The 24,024-nt window shown below is 44.4% G+C and overlaps 1 protein-coding gene and 1 non-coding gene across 2 annotated transcripts; both read right to left on the bottom strand.

The window, feature by feature from the left end:
- Positions 1 to 12,324: 12,324 nt before the first annotated feature.
- On the bottom strand, positions 12,325 to 23,032 carry BMP10 (bone morphogenetic protein 10). The gene is made up of 2 exons (XM_002709825.6): positions 22,557 to 23,032; positions 12,325 to 17,730 (listed from the first exon to the last, which is right to left on the bottom strand). The coding sequence occupies exons 1-2, from the start codon at positions 22,888 to 22,890 to the stop codon at positions 16,784 to 16,786; spliced, it is 1,281 nt and encodes a 426-aa protein (XP_002709871.1). The 5' UTR covers positions 22,891 to 23,032; the 3' UTR covers positions 12,325 to 16,783.
- On the bottom strand, positions 15,392 to 15,493 carry LOC127490407 (U6 spliceosomal RNA). Its single transcript, XR_007918369.2, has one exon. It is a non-coding gene; the product is annotated as a U6 spliceosomal RNA (small nuclear RNA).
- Positions 23,033 to 24,024: the final 992 nt, after the last annotated feature.

The following is a 24,024-nucleotide window of genomic DNA, read 5'->3' as shown; positions in this document are numbered from 1 at the left end:
AGAGCTTCTCGATTTCTCTTCATCATATTAGAAGGGAACTTCAAGAAGTTTGCAAACAATGGAATTATAAGATAAATTTATTTTCATGCAAAAAGTGTTGAAATCCATGAGGATTTTTCCATAACGCACATTTCCATGAACTTTTTGAAGATCCCACACATGCATGGATTTCAAAACCTTTTTACCCAAAAGCAAAGTTGCCTTTTAATTCCACGGGCTTGTACGCTGGTACTGATTGACACGTGCTGTTCCTTGTCCGCGGGAACACACAGCTGCTTGAACGCAACAGCGCATTTACTCCTCACAGTCTATGAAGCCAGTGCTGTAGTCTTCTCACTTAGACAAAGGCACAGAGAAGTAACTTCCTACGTTTCCTGGTGAGTGGCAAAGCTGATTCAAGCCTAGGCAGGCTGGCCCCCAGCACTCAGGATTTTAATCAGCGTCACAGTAACCCGCCTCAGGAATCGGGAGGAGGCAGGCTGACCGAGTGGTGACTGCGTGGTCTTCTGGTAGGTCCCTGAAGCGTGGTGGCTTACAGAGAGCTTAACTCTTCCTTGGTACATCTCTGGCCAGCAAAACACTGGCGCCTTCCAAAGACATCAAGAGTCCTTAATGTGCAAAAATGTAGGGAGGAGAAGGTGAGGGTTTTTTCCCCATCTCAGTTTTCTCCTTCCTATTTCCACCTCCTGTTATTTGAATTTCGTTGATTTGTATGTGGTCACGTTTGCCTAAAGCAAAGGTTTTCAAGAATATCACCAACAATTAAATAGATGTGCATTCACACACACATACACACACGCACGCACACACACGACAAAGGAGAAATTCAAAATATAGTCAATTATTTTAGGTAATTTTTCCACTTTTTTTTTTTAACAGAATTGGCTTCAGAATTTAAAGAAACAAAACCCATTTAATCCAGTAGGTCCCAACTGTAGACAATAGCTCCCCCTGACGCATTCTCTGGGATTTACAAAAATTGCTGGTGGGGTTTGGTGCTTCTGTATTTAGCGGAGGAAGGCAGGGCTTTGGTATAGCAGGTAAAGCCACCGCCTGCAGTGCTGGCATCTCATATGGCTGCTCCACTTCCAATCCGGCTCTCTGCTATGGCCTGGGAAAGCAGCAGAAGATGGCCCAAGTCCTTGGGCCCCTACACCCACGTGGGAGACCCGAAAGAAGCTCTGGCTCCTGGTTATGGATTGGCACAGCTCTGGCCATTGTGGCCATCTGGGAAGTGAACCAGCAGATGGAAGACCTCTCTCTCTCTCTCTCTCTCTCTCTCTCTCTCTCTCTGCCTCTCGGTAACTCTGCCTTTCAAATAAATAAATCTTTAAAAAAAATTCATACCACATGAGAGACAGTCCCTCACGACAAGTCTCTCCCCCAATGCCAATCATATACTCGCTTATCAACAGTGACTAAAACTTAAAACTTTCCTTTTACAATAGGGAAATGAAGTCAGAAAAATGGAGACCTTTGTAAAAATCATTTAGCTAGTTAGTAGCATAGACTGAAGTTTAATCTAGGTCTATCTATTCCAAAGAAAAGGCTATTTTTGCTATACCAGAGGGTCCATAGAAGTTAAAACTATCTTCATAATAATAGCAAGACAATATTTACTTTTTTGACTCATTCTCTCACAAAGTATACACCAGAGTTCTCCAGAAGCCATATGATACAATGGTACCGTGTAGTTGAATGTGTCCGCATTTAGAAGGTCTGGGAACAAACATTTTCCAAATGGCAAATTTATAATATATTCTAGCTGGGAAAAATATCCATTAAAAGTGAAAAAGAACCAGTGGATTTCAATATACTTGACTACTAAGAGTTCTCTGCTTTTAAGATTCCACCTGGAGGGGCCGGCACTGTGGTACGCCTATGGCACCTGCACCCCATATGAGCACCAGTTTAAGTCCCAGCTTCTCCACTTCCAATCCAGATCCCTGCTAATGCCCCTGTGAGAACAGTGGAAGATGGCCCAAGCACTTCTGGGTCTCCAAACACCTTGGAGACCCAGAAGAAGCTCCTGGCTTCAGATAAGTCCAGCTATGGTCTTTGTGGCCATTTGGATAGTGAACCAGCGGATGGAAGATTCTCTCTCTCTCTCCCTCTCTGTAATTCTGCCTTTCAAATAAAATTTTACAAAAATCTTTCAAAAAAGCAAAGATTCCACCTGGCAACTAGCATTTAGGAAACCATCATTCATTTAGTCTTAGTGTAGAATCGAAGAAAAATCTCCACAACTATCTTAAGAGGCTATGAGGTTAGGTCTCCCTTTTTCAATTACAAACCTGTATAGACTGAAGGCAGAAACAGCAGAATCTAGCGGACTTCGGTTTCTTCAGCCACTGATAAGTTTGGTTAAATTGTAAAGTACGCCAATCGTTTCAGGACATCAGTTTTGCTTTGGGAAACACATGTGCTATTCATGAAATACGATACTTGTACTCACAAGCAATGTTTGTTTACTGTTAAGTGAAATAATAAATACATATTTTGAAAGGTGTCTTATTTTAATTCTTAATATAGTAAATACCAGTAGATATAACCCAGAAAAACAAAAGATCTTTGGCGTTAGTAATTTTGAAAGGACAAGAGGTCTAAGTACACAGTGTTTGAGAACAGCTGCCTTACGTTATACTTGTTTTGACTAAACAGGTTGTCCTCTTGCACAAACCAGCTTCAAAAACAATGAAATAGGAAGTATCTTTGTCAAAGAAAATCTCATTCTAATGTTGAGATGCAAGAACCATGGCAGGATCCAGAGCGGTTCTTAATGGGCTTACGGGGGACTTCCAGGATCCTGCCGACTCTGAGGGCCACACAGAGGGGGAGTATTTCCACGTCTGGACGTTTGTCAGAGCAGTGCCCTTAGTGAGAAAATTCATGGTTCCGGGCAGGAGGGATGTGATTCTCCCAGGTTCACACTAACCTCAAGGCCAGAAAGGCAGTTTATGAGCCAAGGTTGGCTCACAGATGTACATAATTTGAACTTCTCAGAATATCAACACTTTCTAGAATCATATGGAAAAACACAAAAACTTTGAAATTCCACATTTCTCATTTACCTTAAAAATCAGAAGATCTGGTGCCTGCGATCTAAAATCTGCTGTGGCAACAACTGTCCAGGAACGCACAGCTGCTGCCAACACTGGGCCCTGTGCGCTGCAGTGGTCCGGGAGCCCAGGCCACTTCCCTTGTTGGTGTTACCTTCCCGGCCCGTGGGGCTGTCATCCCTGTCTTAGAGCATTCACAGGGACCGTGTGATCCTTTCATGATCTAAGAAGAGGGCAGGCACGGGGCTCTCCCAGTGGAGGAGATGGCACTACAGGCCCAGGGGACACAGCAGCTTCTACTTTTTGCTCATGAAAATTTGGAAAATGGTCTAATTTTCCTAAAGCACAAAAGATAGAGGCAAACAGTTCAATCTTCTCATTGCTGATTTTAAGTTATTGGGCCAGTAATAGCACTTGTAATAGTGCTACAGGGCTCAAAGTAGTACTCAAACAAGTAGTTGATGAACTGCAGCTTATTAGAGACTATCAGGAGTTCAGAGTAACCAATATTTCCTGTTCGATGTCTTTCTTATGTCACTTGTGTGACCATGAAAACAGCAGTTTCACTAAACCCCTAACATCTTCCCTATGGAAAACTCTTGCTCTATTACTGAATTTTCATATTTGGTCTTCCATTGTCAGACCAGTTAAGGAAAGTCACTGTCTCAAGTGACAGCTGTGGATCCAAAAATGTTTGCCCAAGATAAGCAGTTGTCATGGCAACAAACAACAAACCTAAAGGTGCTAGATCATGGGACTCCATTACTGTACTTGCTGTGGGAGGCCGCGTTGCCTTCCACCTTTACTTAACTCCACACGCAGCTTTTCAACACTGTGTCCTGGGCTGTCTCAACAGCACTTTGCTTCTCACTTTGCAGCTCCTCAAGCCAATGGCATTCAACCACATCATGTGGATCCCTACTTATTAAACAATACTGCCTGGCAGTGTGTCTTTGTTAAAATCTGGACTTTGCTCAAATACATTGCGGACATTTGGAAAAGGCAGGGAACCTGGGATTTTTGCTTATTTTCAACCCCATTAAAACAAAAATATACTTAGGCAGATCCTAGGATTAAATATCACTAAAAACACTTTGGTTGCATGAGACACAGTATTGATATTAAAATCTGAGAAATCTAGATCTTATGAATAATCCTTTCACTGATTGATGAAGTGATTTTAGTTCAGTTGTTTAATTTTCTATAATTCCCTTGTCCAAAAAGCAAGAAAATCAAGTATAACTGTGAAATACACAAATAAAGAGCTGTAAGAGCTCTATAACTCTAGCTTAAATGCCTTATTTAGCCTTCTTGGGCCTCCAAATTGTAAAAATCAATGATAATTTGATTTAAGAAAAATGATTATCCCACTAGGGAAAATTTTTTTAAACTTGATTTCTGTTGACAATTTTTGAATATTTCTCAATTTACTTAGCCAAGCTCTGATTGTTGAAATTGAGGAGAGGGGACCTGTCATTCACTTCAAAAACAGTAAGAGCTGCTTCCTTGAAGAAGTTAACACGTATGTCCTATGTGGGTAAGGCCATGGAGAATGTAAGCTGGAGCCCCTCCTAGGGAATCTGAAGTCAGGATTCAGGCTACTATCCAGTCTACTGGAGGAGTGGAGAGGAGAAGCTGCTGAGCGGGGGCTGGCTTGCACGCCCACCCTTTCTTGTGGATGACTACAGAAAGTCCACATGAGAGAGAGATCGACTCAGAGCTTTCTTAAACCCTATGGAAGAGGGTTTTTGAAAGACCTCAAAGTTCATCAACAGGCCTCCTGTCAACAGGCAGAGTCCAATTCCCATCCCCCTGAGTGAGAGCTGGCTTTAGTGGACTCACTCCTGCCACAGATTGTGGAAGAAGTAGTGTTGCAAGGCTTTTAGGGCTGGATAATAAGACAATGCACTTTGGAACAAGAACTCTGGGAGCTTTGTGCCACCATATTACCAGTCTAGTAGCCCTGAGATAGTTAGGTGGAGAGACAGCATCACCAGAGATGGTCCGAAGGGTGCCTTTGAGACAACATCCCAACCTCCACCATCTGACTGCAAGATCCCAAAGAGGAATTTTGTCCCTGAGCCCAATAAACCCCAGATTCCTGAGTGGAGTAAACGATTGTTATGCTTCAAAGCACTGTGTGGGTATGGTTTGCAACACAGTGATAGATAATGATAATATCATCCCCTAACACTCCCTAGAGGCATGATGGTACATTAGCATGAAAGAGACTGGGCTGGACTTCTGAGTCCCTGGGCATTGCAGGAGTGAGCAAAAAGCTCAGGCCACAGGGCCTCCATATTGACAACTTCCAGAGAGCTCACAAGAGAAACTGAAGGTTTAGACCTCTTCCAGGCCTAGATGATATAACATTGGCCTATGCCGATCAGAAAAAAACAGAAATAGAAATCACTTTCTTGTTCCGTGTGCCTCTTCTCCTTCCCTTGCATGTTTTATTAGGCCAGGCCAAAAAATGACAACAAAACATTTTAATAACTCTGAGAGGAGAAATGTTTCTAAACATTATACACAAAACCAAGAACTACAAAGGAAAAGAATGACCAATGTGACTAAATAAAAATATAAAACTTTTGAACAGTTATATATATATATATATTTTAAATATTTTATTTGAAAGAGTTACACAGAGAGAGGAGAGGCAGATAGAGGGGTGGGGGAGTCTTCCATCCTCTGGTTCACTCCCCAATTGGCCACAACAGCCGGAGCTGCACTGATCAGAAGCCAGGAGCCAGGAGCTTCTTCCAGGTCTCCCACGTGGGTGCAGGGCCCAAGGACTTGGGCCATCTTTTCTACTGCTTTCCCAGCTCTCTTTCATAGCAGAGAGTTGCACCCATATGAGATGCCAGCACTGCAGGCGGCAGCTTTACCTGCTACACTACAGTGCCGGCCCCAAAATATATTTTTAAACTTATTTATTCATTTATCTGAGAGGCAAGGAGAGCAAGAGAGAGAGAGAGAGAGATCTTATCTGCAGGTTCACATCCCAGAGATCCACAAAGACCCGGGTGGTGGAGGTTGGGGCAGCAGCCAGGAATCCAGAACCCAATCCAGGTGGCCCCCTTGCTGGCAGGAGCCTAATTACTGATCATCAGCGCAGTCTCCTGTGGTCTGCATTGGCAGGAAGCTGGAATCAGAGCCAGAGCCAGAGCCAGAGCCAGATCCAGAGCCAGGAATTGAGCCCAGACACTCTGATATAGGATGCAGTTGTCCTAACTCGTGACTTCGCTACTGGACAAAGGGACACTCCTATAATATGTTTTAAAAGTTAAAAGATAAGCTAAGTTAAAAGTTAAAAGATAAGATAAGAAACTTAGAAACTCTAGATAGTATATAACAAAGGATGAGTTGTGCAGAATATATAAGATTCCAACAAACTGGCTAGAAAAATATGAGCAATGTGTAAAAGAAAATATTTAGTGATAGAATGAAGAGAATTTGTCAAGAAATGTGAAAAGATGTTTACACTCAGCAACTTATGTAAGTATATACATTTAAATTTAAAGCAAATTTAATTTTAATTTTTAAAGAAATAAATTTACATCCCCCAAATGATTGTACTTAGGATCTGTGTTAGTTTCCTGGGATCTCTGTAACAGCATATTACAAACTGTGTGGGTTAAATAATAGCTATTGATTGTCTCAGTCTAGAGGCTGGGAGTCAAGACCCAGGTGTGTCAGCAGGGCTGCTTCCTTCTGAGGGCAGTGTGGAAGAATCTTCTCCAACCCTTTCCCACAGCTCCAGGTGGTTTGCTGACAACCCTTGGTGCTCCTTGACTTGGATGGCCAGAACCATGGAGGAATTCTTGGGCATGGAGTGGCCAGCCCTTGCAGTGGAAACCCGAGTCTCCCTTGGGCTACGAGCATCCTGGTCTCATGCCCAACACTCTCTATGCTCCCAGTCTTGGGAGAAAGTTGTGGGTCGCCCTGGTGATGGCCCGCCAGGACTAGGAGACCAAATGAGGGCCCCAGGGCTTCTTAGGGTTGTTCAACCAGTACCTGTCACCTAGGTCTCTTCTTGACATTATTCTGTGCCTGTCTGTATGCAAAGTTCCCAGTGAACTCTTCTCCTAAGGAGAGCCCATATGCTGGGAAAGGGCAGGAAGAGGGAACAGCAGGTGTGCGGGGAGAACATTCTCAAAGACGGAGTCGTCATGGGCAGCTCAGAAGGGGAAAGGAAAGCAGGCTGGAGGGGCACCAGAGGAGGAGTGGAAGAAGGGTCCAGGTTGGTCTTGCGGGGGCCAAGAGGCCACTAGGGGTCTTTGTACTAAGACTTGAGGGTTTCCAGGTTGGTGACAGACAGATTTCATTAGTAAATTGGGCTGAAGTTCAGAACCTTTGTAGTTTTGAGTAGAAGACAGCATGGCACGGTGATTAAGTGTTTGATGATTAGACATGAACTTCGTGGGTTCAAATCCCAGGCCCACTTTTGTGTGGTTGTACAACTTTGCAATGGGTTCATTCCTGCTGGGACACAGGTTATCCACATGCAAACAAGGCTGATGCTATGTTGGCTGTTATTACCACTTGGAGTACCAGCATGTATCACGGTCAAGTGGATTTCTTTTCCTTCCTTTCATCAAGATTTTATTTATGTATTTGAGAGACAGAGGCATAGACAGAGATGGAGAGACAGAAAAAAAGACATCTTCCATCCTCTGGTTTGCTCCCCAAATGGCTGCAATGGCCATAGCTGGGCTGATCCGTAGCCAGGAGCCAGGAACTTCCTCCAGGTCTCCCAGGGGGGTGCTGGGTCCCAAGCAAGCACTGGGGCCATCTTCCATGCTTTCCCAGGCCACAGGCAGAGAGCTGCATTGGAAGAGGAACAACCAGGACAGGAACTGGTACCCACGTGAACTGCAGGGGAAGGCTCAGCCCACCACACCACAGTGCAGACCGAAGGTCAAGTGGATTTCAATCTCAAACCCCAAAGCCACTCCTCATCAGTAAACTTGATTGTAATCTTCTGAGGAGTGAAGGGGCAAAATACTTGACCTTTCTGTGCAACTTCCCATTCTTGTAAACTTCTGAGCAATACCTGATCTGGGCTGCCAGATTTAGCAAATGAAAGCACCCAGTTAGGGGCAGGCATTTGACACAGCAGTTAAGCCAATGCTTGGGGAAGTTGCCGCCAATACTGGAGTGTCTGGATTTGAGTCCTGGCTCTGCCCTTGATTCCAGATTCCTGTTAATGCACACCTTGGGAGGTTCAAGACTCATATCCCTGTCAGCCACATGAGAGAGCCAGATTGAGTTCCTGGGTCCTGTGTTCAGCCTGGCCCAGTTCCAGCTGTTGTGGACATTGGAGGAGTGAACCAGAAGATCAGATATCTCTCTGTCATCTACCAGTCTGTGTGTCTATGTCTATAATCTATCCTTAGCACGCTCTCTCTCTCTCTCTCTGTCTTCAAATAAATAAGTAAATAAATAGATTGTAAAAATAATTCTTTAATGCCCTCTAACTAAATCATTGAATTTTAGGGAGGCAACAAATACTTTTTTATTACAAATATACCCCATGCAGTATCGGGCACATAGTTCCACTAAGCAAACTATTCCCCATAGTTCCAGATTTAACTGGGAATCCTGAGCATCTGACACCTGGCAGCAAACAGGTAAGCCCGGCCCTGGGAGCTGGCATGCCCTGATGTGATTCCAGGGTATCATCTCATGCAGGCATATTCTGCTATTGTGTTTCCACAGGAAATTTTTTAGAGAAAAATAATAAGACATGTGACAGTTGCAGCAAAAGACGTAACAGAAGCTGGTCTCGTGTAAATATTATGTTAATTAAAACAGATGGGGTTGGAGCATAAACAAAATAACGGCAGGGGGCTGGTTTTTGTTCTGGTTGGTTTCTTAATATAGTAACTCAGTTCCCATGCTGTTAGCACTCTCTCTTTATCAAATGTTGAACTGGGGTATAAGGAAGTTTAAATTACCAGTGATTGGAGGTCCGTTTTCTAAACACTTGGAACAGATGGTTTATTGCCTGAAAAGCGTGCTTCCTTTCGGAGAATGGAGTGTTGAGCTTGGTTATTTCAGCAAAGTGTTTTGTTGCAGCTCATTTGTTGACACCAGGTTTGCCCTGAAGATGAACACTTTCCCCTCGGCTCCATTCTTTCCATGGAGTTTGCCTACTGTACAAAGACCTCTTGCATTTCAGGCATTGTGTTGAGCAATGGTTACACCTCCTGCACAACTTCAATAAAAAAGCACTCAATGTGCAGACGATTCTAAAATCAAAAAATGATTTCACAGCAACAGTGATTTTGTTGAAGATATTTATTTATTTATTTATAAAGCAGAGTGGCAGAGAGAGAAAGAAAGAAGAAAGGGAATTAAGCTCCATTGGCTGGTTCACTCCCTGAATTCCAGGAGTAGGCCAGGTCAAAGCCAGGAGCCTGGAACTCCATCTCGGTCTCCCACGTGGATATTAGGGACACAAGAACTTAGGTCATCACTCGCTGCCTCCCCAGGTGCATTGGCAGGAAGCTCTCTGATATGGGATGCAGAAGGCTCCAGTGGTAACCGAACCTGCAGTACCACAATGCCCACGCCCAGAACAGTTTTAAAGTGAGTGTCATTTAAGAGTGTATATTTGATACAATCTGACACTCCACCAGCTGAGCAGCAGTGAGCTTAACCAAAACTTCATATCCTTTGTACCAGTTTTGGTGTGAGGGCCTGAGGTCTAGGACCCAATCCAAGATCACGTGTTACCTGGAATTGTCAGGTTGTTTAATCTAGAATCGTTCCACAATCTTTCTTTGCCTTTCATCCGCTTCTTACTTTAAAAATATATCTATTTTGTAGAATATTCTTCAACAGGTGTATCTGATTTTTTTTCTCATGGAAAGATTATGTTAGGTATACTAATAAGGGTTAGAATTGGATTTTCTAAAACCATTCCCATGCGAGGCAAAGGAGTTGGCCCAGCACTCTGTGTATGCGCATTGTCCTCTAAATCCAATTTGGAAATGGACCTTCACACCTCCCATCAGAGGGTCTTGCCTTGAACTGAGTGCTGCACGTTTTTGTAAAGTTCTCAGAATCACATTTGAAAGTAAAACTGGGCTGAGGTGTCTGTGTGTTTCCAGTCGTTCTTCTTGGGAGGAGATGAGCTGCTCTGGATCTGTGCGAATGATCTGAACAAGGTTAAGAGAGGCAGGGACTGTTTCTTGTAAACTGACAGTTCAGGAGAGTGAGTCGGAGATAATCACCTAATCCATTTATAACCACCCGAGTTAACAAGCTCTCACCTTCTCCACAGCGGCCCTTACTTACAGTCATTTCTGCACAAAAGTGGGCCCTCGTCCCTGCAACTAGGTCACCTGCCATGAGCCTTGTGGCATCAGTTTCCCACAATGCCACACAGATCAGTGCACCTTGGAGCAGCAGTAGAACCTGCAGCATAGCACCAAGGACACACGTTGCCATTCATTCTTTCTCTTACTTTATAGACAAACTTCTCCCCCGCCTTGTGTGTGTGTGTGTGTGTGTGTGTGTGTGTCCCACGCGAATTCAGACTACATGAGCAGAAAAGCAATGGGGGGACAAGGCAGCCGGCACAGCGCTGCCTAGTCCAGGTCGCATCACATGTGCAGAAGGACTGAGGCCCCACGTGTGAGAGACCCCTAAATGGAGCTATTGACAGAGGTGATGAATGGTTTGCTCAAGAAGCCAACATCAAGTCAGAAGAACGGCTTTTCAGGCTATTTTCATCTGGCCCTGGCCTAGTAGGCCAGCCCCTTCTTGGGTGTGGAGCTTGCTTTCCTCTACGACCTTAAACTCTGTCTTATCAGTGCTCACCCAGGGACAAACTGTACTCCCTGATGACCCCTTGCCAGAGCCACAGGACACTGGAGGATTCTCCAGAGAAGAGATGCAGGATGATCATGCAGGAAGGAATGCTAGCTTTCCAGGGGCTGTGCCCTTCACGTCCACCTTCTGCCGTTTAGAACAGGCTGCAGAGCCTGCCGGTCAGCCCTGTTACCCCTGGGTCGGCCAGTCCCACCCAAGTGCTGCCTGTCCATCTGTTTGCACCCAGTTAGGGGGGGCCTGCTGTGCCCAGCCAGTGCTCAGGCACACGCTGCTCATTTTCTGTTGCGGTAAGAAAGCACTTGCGGATTGGGTAGTCAATAGAGAATCAGTCGATTAGCTCAGAGTTCTGGTGGCTGGGAGGCCAGGAGCAAGAGGCACCAGCATCTAGCGAGACTCCTCCTCCTGCATCGCAGCATGGTGGGGGGCATCACCCGGCCAGAAGCCCCACTTTTATAACGAAGTCAATCCCACATAATCCGTTAACCCACCGATGGATTAATCCCATCACTTCCTAAAGGCCACTCCTCCAAACACCACTGACAAATGAATTTGGGGATTCCATTTCCAATGTAGGAATTTGGGGGACACATTGGAACCATGGCGCACACCATTGCAGGAACTGGGGACTGGAGGCCAGGAGAGCCACCCGCACGCCAGAGGGGCTGTGATGAAGATGGAGGAGTGGCTTAGCTTCGCCTGCAATGCTCTGAGGTTTATGGACTGGAAAGCTGGGGTGGGGGACCCCAGGAGAGACTTCAGTATCATAGGGGGACTCTCTCACAATTTTGTGTCTATTTGTGTGTCAATTTGTCACCTCTGCAGTGACTTGGCTGAAAATGACCCAGCATTTGTTAAATTGAGTACGCCTGAGGCAGAGCCCACTAAAAACCTAATAGGCGTCCTTTAGAAGATAATGAGGTCCCTTTTCATCACCAGCGTTCGCAGAGAGGATGAGCCCATTGGTGGCCCGTGAGGGCATAGGGGTAACTTCTAAACAGTCCTGCTGAAGCCTGAGGTTCTAACAGGTGCAATCGTCAGATATCAGTGAAATTTTGCCTGCTATTTCCCTCAAGACAATTGCTCTTCATTGGCCTTATTCAGCATTCAAGCCGGAAATATTTCCCATGGACAAAGAGGATTAAATTTCATTTTCGACACTGTGTGTCTCTGGCATTTGTGGGATTTATACCACTTGTATCAAAAGGGAGGACCAAGTTAAGGCAGGGCGTCATTCTATGGTGAGACCACTTGAAAGCCAAAAACAATGCTTGGTTCCTAAAGACCACTCTCTCCAAATGTAGAGGGAATTGTATTCCATCTGGATAAATTTTGAAGGGGAAATGAAAAAGAAAACAGGAGCGAGTATGAAAAAAAATTCCATCTGAAGAAAAAAATCAGCTGCAAATCATTATCACCAAAATAATTTTCCCATTTTATTCAACAAAATGACTGAATGTACACATTTGGCTTACGCACAGGGTGTAAAATATTTGCATCTGTCTTCAGTTCCGCCTAGCGATTACCACATGGATTTGGATGTGGCCAATGAGCAGGTTTTATCCAAGGACACGAACGTGCTTGTGCCAATTTGCAGGTAACCTCTGCTGTGGGATTCTTGGTGGGCACTTGCACATCCGCCTCCCCACGGCCAACAGGCCAGGTGCCACAAAACCAGTGCTCGTGTGTGAGAGACACGCTGAGCACAAGTGGTCATTCCCTGACGGGGTTATTAACTGACTGATACAGTTCCACATGCAGAAACACTTTCTTTTTATTTTGCTGCTACTGTACAATGTGTGAAGTCAAATGTCCATGTTTGGAGACCAGAAAATGCAGAAAATCATAGTGGCGTTTCCTTTCTCACCACACGTGAGCATACAGAACTGCAAAGGGCTCAGTGACCGTGAAAAGATCTACAGTCCTTCAAAGAGAGCAACATCCCTTGTGTGTTACAGATACATGCCAAATTTGCCGCACCACTGCTGAGCCTTGGAGTCGGCTGATGGACCGAGTAACAAGGAAAACATAAAAACCATTTATGTGAGCATATCTTTTACTTAAAGAGTATAAATTATAAAGCATACTAAAACAGCAACGGCCCCGAGAAAAGCTCTTAATTTCTCAGACCAAAAATTATACTTGCAGAAAGAGTTTACACAACAAGGCTGCCTTTTCTGGGAATCATTAAATTAACATTTTTGACATTAATAGAGTAAGAGGTCCAATTACAATAGATGTATCCAGTTGGATTTCTGAAGGCAGTGGGTACATTCAGGAGGAACACCTGCTATGTGGGAGTGGGGGGAGGGGCTCCAGTTAGCTACTCATACGTCATTGGTTGAGTAGCAATTCTATTCCCTCACAGCTGGACAGCATTTGCCTCTCAGGATCAAATGACAATGTCAGCTTGTGGAATGACATGACAGTTTATTAGTTCAATATTTTTCTGGAACATCTACACTTCAGATGAAACGGTACTATTTACAAGCCAGTAAATATACTAAGGGATTCACAGCAGGACTACAAGACGCAAATATACAAAGTTATGGCACGCTTACAGCAAGACTCCCTAAAATGCCAGTATGTTTTGATGCCAAAAGAGAGAGATGAAAATACAGGCCATGTACTGTACGTGAGTCATACTCTGGGGAAAGGTACTATGAGACGCACAAAAGCCTATTCTATGCAAGTGGGATCACAAACATAAAAATAAAATATTTGATATTCTACACTATATTACAAAATAAATATATCCATCAATAAATAGTAGGAAGCCTAGAAACTTTTACAATCTGCGTTGGCTGTTGGCTGCCCAAGTCCCTGTACTACAATTTTCCTTCAAAGTCCTTTGGGTTTAGCATTGTCAGTGATGACAATTCTGCCTAAGTATAAAACTGAAGAATTCCACAGCAGAAGGTTTACAGCCAGAGAAAACATTGGTGCGTTCTACCATTTCATAGCTTCATATTAATAAGATGAAACAGAATGGTTCTGGGTGCGCTGATGGGAACGAGGGATAATGCTAATTTTTGTCTTTTCATTTTTTATAAGAAAAAAGGCAAAAAAAGAAAGTGATATGCAGTTTTCCACACTCCCTGTCCATGGGGAAGAAGAAAAGCACAGAAATGCAGGTTAACCTCAGGACCGTGGTAGGAGGAGGAATGTCTGGGGTGTGCAGCCTAACTGCCTAAGGCCTGGGTTTGCACAGCTCTAACAGTAGTGATTATATGTGTTTGAGACAAGGTTTTTCCAGAAGCCTGGCAGAGCCGGCAGCAGGTGTGGTGCGAAGCAGGGGCTGGCACCTGGCTAGCATCCTGGCATTGGTTCAGGTCAGTTGCCATCACATTAGTAGTGTGAAATAGGCCGGGCTGGGAGCCTTCACACCACTGAAATTCATGAACCAGGGCTGTTTCCCACTTGGATGGCTGGCTGTAAAGCATCTACCAGCCCAACACTGTCTTGTATATTTTAGACATAAAATAAATAAGGTTTTTGCCTAAAGATAAATTTTCTAACCAGAAACTCTGCTGTTTAGCTGAGATTTTGCTGTATATCTGTTACAATGTCCTGTAGAAGGAAGAGAAGTACCGTGGGAGTCTGAGTATACACCGTGTACCTTGGAGTATAAAGGATGCACCATGTTCCAGTGAGGGCACTGAGCCAGGATGTCGGAAGCCAGCTACACACCCACACAGACCTGCCTGCCCTCACACACACACTGTGTTATTTGGAGGCTAGTCCACAAATGCATGGTTCTCAGATTGTTAAATGCACAGCCATCTCAAATTGTCCAGCACTGTACGCCCATTGACGGTGAGAATTTCACTCTGCCAGGGGCAACAGATTCTCCAGGGTTTACCCTCTGGACAGACACCAGAGGGATAAGAGATGTAAAGAGCTGAGATCCAAATTTAGCAAAAGGTTTCTAAATTAATTTCCTTACCTCTATTATCTAGCACAACATGAGTTCATAACACTAAAAGCTTTGTAAAAGGAAGGCTGAGAGTTCCCCAGGATTTAAAAAAAAAAAAGTGCAAGACTTGTGAGGGAGCACTCAGAGGGTGAGAGGAGGCGATGTTCTGAAAGGCGCATTCCTCATCCTAGCGGGAACCAGCTGTGCCGCCCGCCTGCAGGTGCTGGACCAGCTTGGGCACTGCTGGCTTCTATTCCTCCCGCTCAAAGCCCTTGACCCTGCAAGGAGGCACCAAGACTAGTGCCAGTCTCAGTGTCCAGCCAGCTGCCAACTACTGGGCAGAGCCACAGGGCCATCCCACCGAGGGCAGATCAGTTCCAAAATGAGCAGACAGCAGAATGGGAAGCTGGGAAAGCTGCAGGGTTTCTATCTTGAAGCCAATCCGGTGTCAACATTCAAGCTGCACTTTCAAGCTATGTCCTTGTGCATCTATTCACTAGTTCATTTATTTAAAAAAAATCTAGACTCAGGTATCCCCCCCTTTTTTTAGCAGTGGAAAACAGGTATCCATTTATTTAAAAATATAGAACACTTCGTGAATTTGCGTGTCATCCTTGTGCAGAGGCCATGCTAACCTTCTCTGTATGGTTCCAATTTTACTATATGTGCTGCCATGTACGTGTTCTTGATGGGCAACATGCCATAAAGGACGTTATTAAAGCCAAATCCAATTAAGTATGGGGGCTAATCTAAAAATTTGATCACTCACTCTTTGCATCTTGAGAGCAAATGCTTTCCAGTGTCCCCTGCAGCCCACAGTGAGGGTAATGAAGGCCAGTGAAGGCAGGGGACACAGGAATGGGAGAAGCACATGAGGCAGCTGAACAAAGACTAAAGAGAGAAAGTGGAATACGGAAATGAGGAAAAGTAGGGGTGCCGGAGCAAGTGAGAGAGACAATGAAGTGAGGAAACTCTTAAGAAGTAAGGAGTTCAGCAAACAGGCCCCTTCTGATTTTTCTCCTCCTTGTCTCATAATTTTGTCTAAAGACGTGATTTTCTAGGTAGAACTGCTTATGATTTTACCAATACATCTGTAAATAACATCCACATGCATCTTTTCCCCTTCTACCCTTCGAACTCCCTCCCACCTCCTATACCCTCTGCAGCAAAAAAAAAAAAAAAAAAAAGGCCGACCCTCAGGGCCGTGCCTCTGGTTCTCCCAGGAACAGATTTCATCCTGAAGCCCCCCCTCACTTCCTTTCTTGACCAGGCCCTGTTCTCTCTTGCACACAGGTCCCTGGAGGATCACTGTTTTCTAGTGTACCTCTGAGGTCACTGCTCCTGAAGCCACTTGCTTCCTGTATCTAGCATGCAGCCTCCTCCCCAGGCCTGCAGCTTGGGGCACCACCAGAACCTCGTCTAACAAAAGCGACACTTACATTCCCAGTAAGTCGTTAGGAAATGCAATACCTCTGAGGATGGTTAAGTTCCTGCTGCAAACGGCTTTGACATAAATCCTACTCAGAAAAGAGATGACTGAGCCCATCCCAGTGACCTTTAATATATACACAGTTGAGTGAGTCATAAGTGTGAGTATATCCTGCCCCTATTTAGAAGCAAAATATGTTCATGAACTCATGTATGTGCTAAGATAGGCAACACAAATATGTGTCTTTTGACACTGAAATTTGCTTAGGGGTCACTGTTTCCAAGTTGGCGTGGAGGATAAGTCATGTGGACTTGCCATTTGTCTTTAGCTAAGGCATTCCCAGGAAATGGCAAGTCCAAAGAAAAATGGATGGAAGGGACTAGACTAACACAAAATATGCATTTCCCACAACAAACCGACCTGTCCATTTCCTAAGGCAACGAGCCTCTGTTATCTGTACACCCTCATTAAATAGTCTCATTAAATAGAACACCAAATATACACATTTACAGTTATTAAATAAGGCACAACCCTCCTCTTCTATCTACAGCCACATTCGGAGACGGCCATGCCTTCATATTTGAACTTGTAGGTGACAACGCCTTTGTCTAAATAGAGGATGGAGATGGGCTCGAGCTTTGTGGGCACACAGCAAGCTTTGGAAGCCTTCTGGGAGTTCTTGAGGTGAACCAAGGCCTGGATAATTGCGTGTTTTGTAGGTGTGAGGTGCTCTGCCAGGGGGTAGTTACAAACACCGCGGCATTCATAGGCTTCATACCCGGGAGGAGCAATGATCCAGGAGTCCCAGCCAATCTCTTTGAAGTCGATGTAGAGCGGGGTCCTCTTGCAGTAGTTGCCTTTGGCGTTCCTCCGGATTCGAGCAGTGGAGTCGTAGATGATGTTCGACCTCATCTGCAGCAATGCCTCTTCCCCAGGCCCCCTGGAAAAGCCATCCACGCTGTCCAGCTCGAGAAGCTGCTCATGGGCAATCATTTCATTCAATTCCTCCTTCCGCTCCTTGTCACTGCTTTGGTCATCAGAAAACACAACAAGCAGAGGGTCATGCTTATTCTGGGCACTGGTGTCTATTTCCAATTGTCCCCTACTGATGTCCTCAGCTTCATTGTGCCTGCTCTCAATGTGGACCTCCAGCTGGTGGGTCGATGAACTTGACTTCTGCCAACGTCTGATGGCATCCGTGACATCAAAAGTCTCCCACTCACTGTTGGTTCCATAGATCTCCCCTGACACTAAAACCAGCAGGCTTCTTTCCCCGTTGTTGTCTCCTTCGCTGTCTCCTTCGCTATCTAGAACTTCAAAAATGGTAATTTTCCGGTCCACTCCATCGTATATCAGGCGATCTCTTTGCACCAGTGTGTACAACCTGAGTTCAGCCATGATGACTTCTTCATGGTGAGGGATGGACACATTGAAGAGAAGAGGGTATTTTCGGAGTCCATTAAAACTGGCTGGTTGAGAGAACAGATCTGAAATGAAAAGAGAATTGCAAAGATAAGATTTGCAACAGGTGTTTTTATATTTCTGTAATAAGAAGGCCTGCCCATGTAGGAAGCTTGATACAGACAGAATGAGAATTTCAACAAAAACAAACACAATGTTGGCATTCTATGACGCAGAAAATTCTGAAATGTCAAGGGTAGAATCCTAAACTAAGTGAAGTGCCCACGACTAAGGTGGAAAACAGCTGCCTGACGGATGGAGGAAAAACTCACTCTCCCTGCTTGAGAATCCTAAAGCCCATAACTTACAGAACTCAAAGGGACCTTGGAGATTGGGTGGACAAGTCCCCAATTTCTCTAACCAGTAAAGAACCATCAAATGGGATGTATGCTGGTTGTTCTTTCCTTGAAATTTTCCTAGATGGGGACATGAAGGCTTTTCATGTTTGAGTTTATGGGGAGGAGATCCCCATATAGATGTCTTCCTGAAAGTCTTCTTTTAAGGTTGGGGGTTAGTAAACTATGACCCATAGGCCAAATTGGATCTGCCATCTATTTTTAGAAATAAAGTCTTTTTGGAGCGAGCCCACTTGTTTGTTTATATAGTGTCTGTGGCTACCTTTGCACCATAGTGGCACAGTTAGTCACAACAGAGAACATACGGCCAGCACAGCCTAAATTATTTGCTATCTGCGTGGCTCTTAATGGAAAGAGTTTGCTGACCTCTACTCTAGACCACAAATCCTGACAAGGGCAATGCAACAGCAACGCAACATAAAGCAAAGAGACCACAGTCGCTGTTTTTTGGATATATGGCTCTCTGTGAGTTGGAATGAGGGGAAATGATTCTTGGGGGGAAACTGGTTGCATTAGTTTTGTGCCCCTAGCACCTGGCATGGAGTTTGACACATCCAAATACTTGAGAATGTTTATGAAACAAATTTTAAAAAGTTCTCTAATCTTAGAAGTATACCTCCAAATACAATAACGTTGACTTCCTACCTGAGAGTCTTACAGGGAGTGCAAAGCTCCTGTACACTTGCCTCAGGTATTATATGTCTCCAAGAAACCCTGGGGACATCTATCATCAGATTATAAAAGGATTCTGCAACATAAAGATGCTAAGGACCTCCAAGTGAGGGGTTCTCAGACATCTTTAGCAGCATATTTTCAATTGTAAACCAAATTGATTATTTTAGTGGGCCCCTGCTCCATATTATACTCTTTCAATATTTGTCTTTAGCCTGTTCTGATATTTTAGAATTGTTGCTTCCTTTAGACTTGTCCTAGTGGTATCTGAAGGGATTGGGTCCAGGACCCTCAGCAGATACCAACATCTGCAGATGCTCAAGTCTCCTAAATAACATGGTATAGTATTTGCATATAACATACACACATCCTCTTGAATACTTTAAATCATCTATGGATTACTTATAATACCTCATGACATGTAAATAGTTGTATTGTTTAGGGAACATGTCATTTTTTTCTGAATATTTTAAATCCATGGTTGGTTGAATCTGTGGGCCTGGAACTCAAGATACTGAGGGCTGACTGATTTCACGGGATTCTGGGTACCACCTAAAATCATTTTTCACACTGCTACTGGGAAATGCCAACTTGCAGAGTGACAGAATGCATTTAAACTCACCTGCGTGGCTCTCAAGCCTTAACCTACTGGTCCAGCAGTAGCTTTCATTCACCCTCTACAGTGCATGGAACACGGCAATTGCTTGATTCATATTTGTTGATAAACTGAATGGATTTATAAGCCCGTGTGTTTTGATTTCTCCACCACAATTTTCTGTTCTTTGAAGTTTCGCATGTGTTCTATGACCTTGGAAAACCCTCTCCCCTCACCTCTGCCCACCCCGTTCTAACTCCTTGCTAGAGCACCACCCCTTTCTCACCTCTCTGTCTGGAAGCTCACGTGCCTCTGAGTCCCTGGAGCACTTTGTTTCTTTGGCCCTTGTCACTTGCATCCTTGTGCTTCAATTCTCTGTCTATGAGTGGATCTTCCCAACTATCCTGGTGGCACCGAGAGCAATCAGCATTGCCCAAACTCCCTTCCATGTCTGTCTGACCTTGATGCTTTAGACAGAGGCAGTGCCTTACAGTATGGATTAGTTGATGGTTTTGGGCATCAGGCCAACTCAGTTTTTGAGTGTGGCATATGTTCTTCATACACCATCAAGCTCTTGGATAAGAAATAGAAGCACCTTGGAAGTTGTCCCCTCACTGTAAGAATAAAGGAGCTTTGACTTCCCCTGGACAAGGAACATGAGCTTACCAAAAACTAGAGAGTATGCAGGTTATTCCACCCATGAGAAAAATGCAAAATAAAATTCACTGTTTCAAGAGGAAGGAATTACAAAGGCAAACAAGGACACTTTTGGTGGTCATGGATATGTTCCCTATTTTGATTTCAGTGAATGTTCACGTTTGTCAAAACCTGTCAAAGCAGCACTTCTTTAAGTATGGGGTTTTTTGATTTTTCAATTATACCTTAATTAAGAGGTTCTTTTTAAATAATTTCCCTGCGCAGTTCTGTGCATGTGCAAAGGCAGTAAGTAATAGATGGAAGAGCTACATTTCCAGGGAAGAGAATTAGCATTTGTTGACAAGTTCTTCATACCAAGTGCCTTGCAAACATGGTCTTCTTTGCTTTCTATAGTGGTCCATAATGCAGGTATGGATCCTCTGTTCATTTTGCACTAGAAGCAACAGAGCCTCCAAGCAGAGAGCTGACTGCCCGCTGGAGAGGGGAGGACACAGAGGGGTTGGAATTGAGGGCATGCGCTGTCCACCTGGAGACGGCACTTATTTTCCCCAGACGAGTTGGAGTTGGAGTTGGAGATTTTTTGGTCTTTGGCTCTTAGGGGCTGCACTGAGCAGTCCAGAATAGTCAGAAGAGACATAATAGCAGCCAGCAGGACCATCTCTGGGAAGAGGTGCGTGTCCTCCAGCTCTGCATCTTCTCCCAAAGGCTGGGGAGGGTGCAGCCACGGGCTGTCCCCTGAGAGACATGCCAGTGATATCATGCTGGTTGCCAGTGATATCATGCTGGGTAAATTCTACATCCTGACCTGGGTCATCCAAATCCTCCACAGAGAACTGAGACATGAAAATGTTCCTGTTTTTCTGGGGTACGCCAACATTTTCTCACCCCACTCTGAACCAGACACCTGGGTTCGGTGCCAGGCAGTGTCAGGCAAGGCTCCCACAAAAGGAGGTGGCTCCATCTCAATGCACTTCTATGTCCAAACGGGGTCTATGTTCCCAACTTGTTATTTCCCCCAGAGATAAGTCACTAAGGAAGAAACTTGATTATGGACTACATTGCATTTTATTTTTGTTTATTTATTTGGAGGGCAGAGAGATAAAACTCCCACCTGCTGGTTCATTCCCCACATATGCCCACAATGGCAGGGACTGAGCCAGGCCACATTCAGCAACTGGGAGCTCAAGCCAGGTCTCTCTAATGGGTGGCAGGGATCCAATAACTGGGGCTACCACCGCTGCCCCCCAGAGTCTGCATCAGCAGGAAGCTGGAGTCAGGAGTAAGGGCTGGGACTCAAACCCACCCAGGCGTCTTAACCACTAGGCTAACAGCCCACTCCTGCTCGATTAAATGTTGAAGTCTAATGATGTCCTAGGAACTAAGGAATATCTACTCAACATTTGCTTTGATGCCTAGAATACTAAGTAAGCTGTTAATAATCACCAAAGTTTGGTCAGCACTTTATAGCAAATGGAGCGCTTTCTTTCCCATAACTATTTCTGAACTACTCAGCTGTATTATGTAGTTACTATGATCACTGCTTTACGGATAAGGAAATTGGGACCTAGTGAAAGGAAGCTAATTATCTACCACTACTAAGTCAACCAGCTCTTGAAATTCCAAAGCCTGCATCCTATCTCTGCCACTGCCCTTTTACTCGCAAGAACATCTGGCCAACATCAATCAAAAAACAAAAGAAAACAAAAAAACCCACCTCTTTTATATCTGCTTAATGACTATAAAAGCATACCTGGTAAGTATTAAAGAGTTAGTTTCGCCTCTACCACAGATATTAGATTTATTGCCTTTTGGGTTTCTAGCAATGGATTAAATGAAGGATTAACTTTCCAGCGCATTAGATTTCATTACTGAATTTAAATATCTGAAAGGAGAAAACACACTTCTTACACCAATAATTTAAAGCTTCTGCATTACTCCTAACAAACATACAGAAATGCTAAACTGGATCATTAATTAAGCTATGCACAATTCCCAGAAACTATAAACAGTGTTCCAAGGAAGGCCATGACACATCAAACACAACACAGCTTTAAAAAAAATCACTAAAATATCTTTTCATCTTGTATGACTGTTTTAAAGTAAGGTCACAAAGTGGAAACTTATCCAAAGTTTGAATAAAACACAAATCTCAACTTTCCATTTTCATTATTTTTCTTTCTAAGTAGAAGTTGGCAAATTTTGTAGACAAATAAAAGCCAAACTGCGAATTGAAGTGCCTCTGGAAAATGACAAAGAGCCAACAGCAGACCAATATTATGTTTTTTAATACTTGATGGCCAAATTAAAGTTTCAAAGACTCAGGATGCCAAAATGATAGACACATTGTGACTTTGGATTAAAAGATGTTTTTAACTACCCTCTGGGGTCCTGAAATGACCATGCAAACGGTGTGCATCAAACTCTGCATTGTTTTTGTGAATCTTTCTGCACACATTCTTATGCAGATAGAGTCGCCCTGATCCACATCATTCCCACGCATTGTAAGTCTACTTCTCACTCCTTGTAAAAAGAAGATTCAAGCCAAAGTTGATCTGCAAAAAGGTGAGCTCACCTTCATTCTTGAAACTCCTGATGATGTTGGCGGAGGGCATGGAGGTGCGATCCGTGGCGAACTTGTTGTAGAGTTCCAGCATGTACTCCGGCGGGTCGACCTTGGCGGACTCCTGCGTAGGAATGTCGGACAGGTTCAGCGTCTTGAGAAACTCATCCTTCATGCTCTGGAGCAGCGTGTTAAAGTCCACACCGTCTTGCTCCGAGAAGACATCCTCGAAGAGGGGCATGTCTTCCTCCAGAGGCGACTGCTCCAGGCCCATGATGGGGCTCCCAGCCACGGAGTGAGCCACCAGGCAGAAGACAGCGCACAGCCCGAGCACCGGAGAACCCATGACTCCGCTCAAGGCCCCGGAGCAACCCAGGAAGGTCTAGCTCTCCTGGGCTCTAAGTGGCAGTTTTATCTTGCCGAGCGAGCGTAAATGTCTCATGTCACTGGAGACAAGTTTGGAAACTCTTCCCCTCTCTCCCCCTCCCCCGACCACTCTTCCCCTCGGCGAAAGTCAGGTTGCAATAATTGGATAACAAAATCCCCTGTAGGGGCCTAGCCTTTCTTATCTCCCCAGTGTAAACTTGTGCACCAGATTTTGTTTCTATCTTGCGATCCCTTTTTCTTTTAATGAGCATTTTGTAAACATTTCCACATTCTGACACTGGTGGAGAGATAGGACAATTTTCTCCACAAAGACTCTCTCCTCTTCCTTCCAGTTCACTTCCTTTTGGCAAGAATGCCTAAGTTCTGCTTTTTCTGAGTTTCAGTTTCACACATGCATATAACGGGTCTTGAGAATCGACATAAGACGCATCAGTGGTGATGCATGTTAACTTGAGTGATGGCGTTTATAACTACAAATAAACATTTCTGAAGACAGGCCAAATTGCCACCATCTCCAAGTTGAGTTAACAGATATAGATACATTTATAGGCCTTTTTAGAAGCAAGAAAGTATCAACTTCAGAGTCAATAGCCTTTTCCTACAAATTTGAACTGTCAAAATTGGCTTTGAAAAGCAGGGCAGGTACTTAATTATAATGGCAACTAGAATTTACTGGGGGCTTGGCACGGACAGGTGCTATGCTTAGTGCTGCACGTGGAGCATCTAACACACACTTAGTAATAATCACGGTCTCATGCTTGGGTCAGAGAGGTGCATCGCCTGTCAGAGGTCACAGTCGGACAGCCTGACTGTTCTGAAAAAGAAACAGTCATTCCTGTAAGCCACTATTGCCACTAGACAATGATGCTGAAAGGCTAACCAGTCCCCAGAGCAGCCCTGCACCCAAGCAGTCACAGTCAGGAGACAGAGCAGTGTGTGGCTAGGTGGGGACCTCAGGGCCTTTGCCTGCGTGATGAATTGTTAATACAACCAAACCCTCTGCCAAACTCATCTTCATAACTAAACCAAAATAGTCATCCAGCAGCTCCGGCAAAAGCTTGGCAAACAAACTTCTTGTCAGATGAAAGATGCC

The sequence above is a fragment of the Oryctolagus cuniculus genome, chromosome 2 (assembly GCF_051225735.1).
Source record: "Oryctolagus cuniculus isolate XC-2025 breed Fujian yellow rabbit chromosome 2, ASM5122573v1, whole genome shotgun sequence".
NCBI lineage: Eukaryota > Metazoa > Chordata > Mammalia > Lagomorpha > Leporidae > Oryctolagus > Oryctolagus cuniculus.
This window is presented reverse-complemented; position numbering and strand designations above follow the sequence as displayed.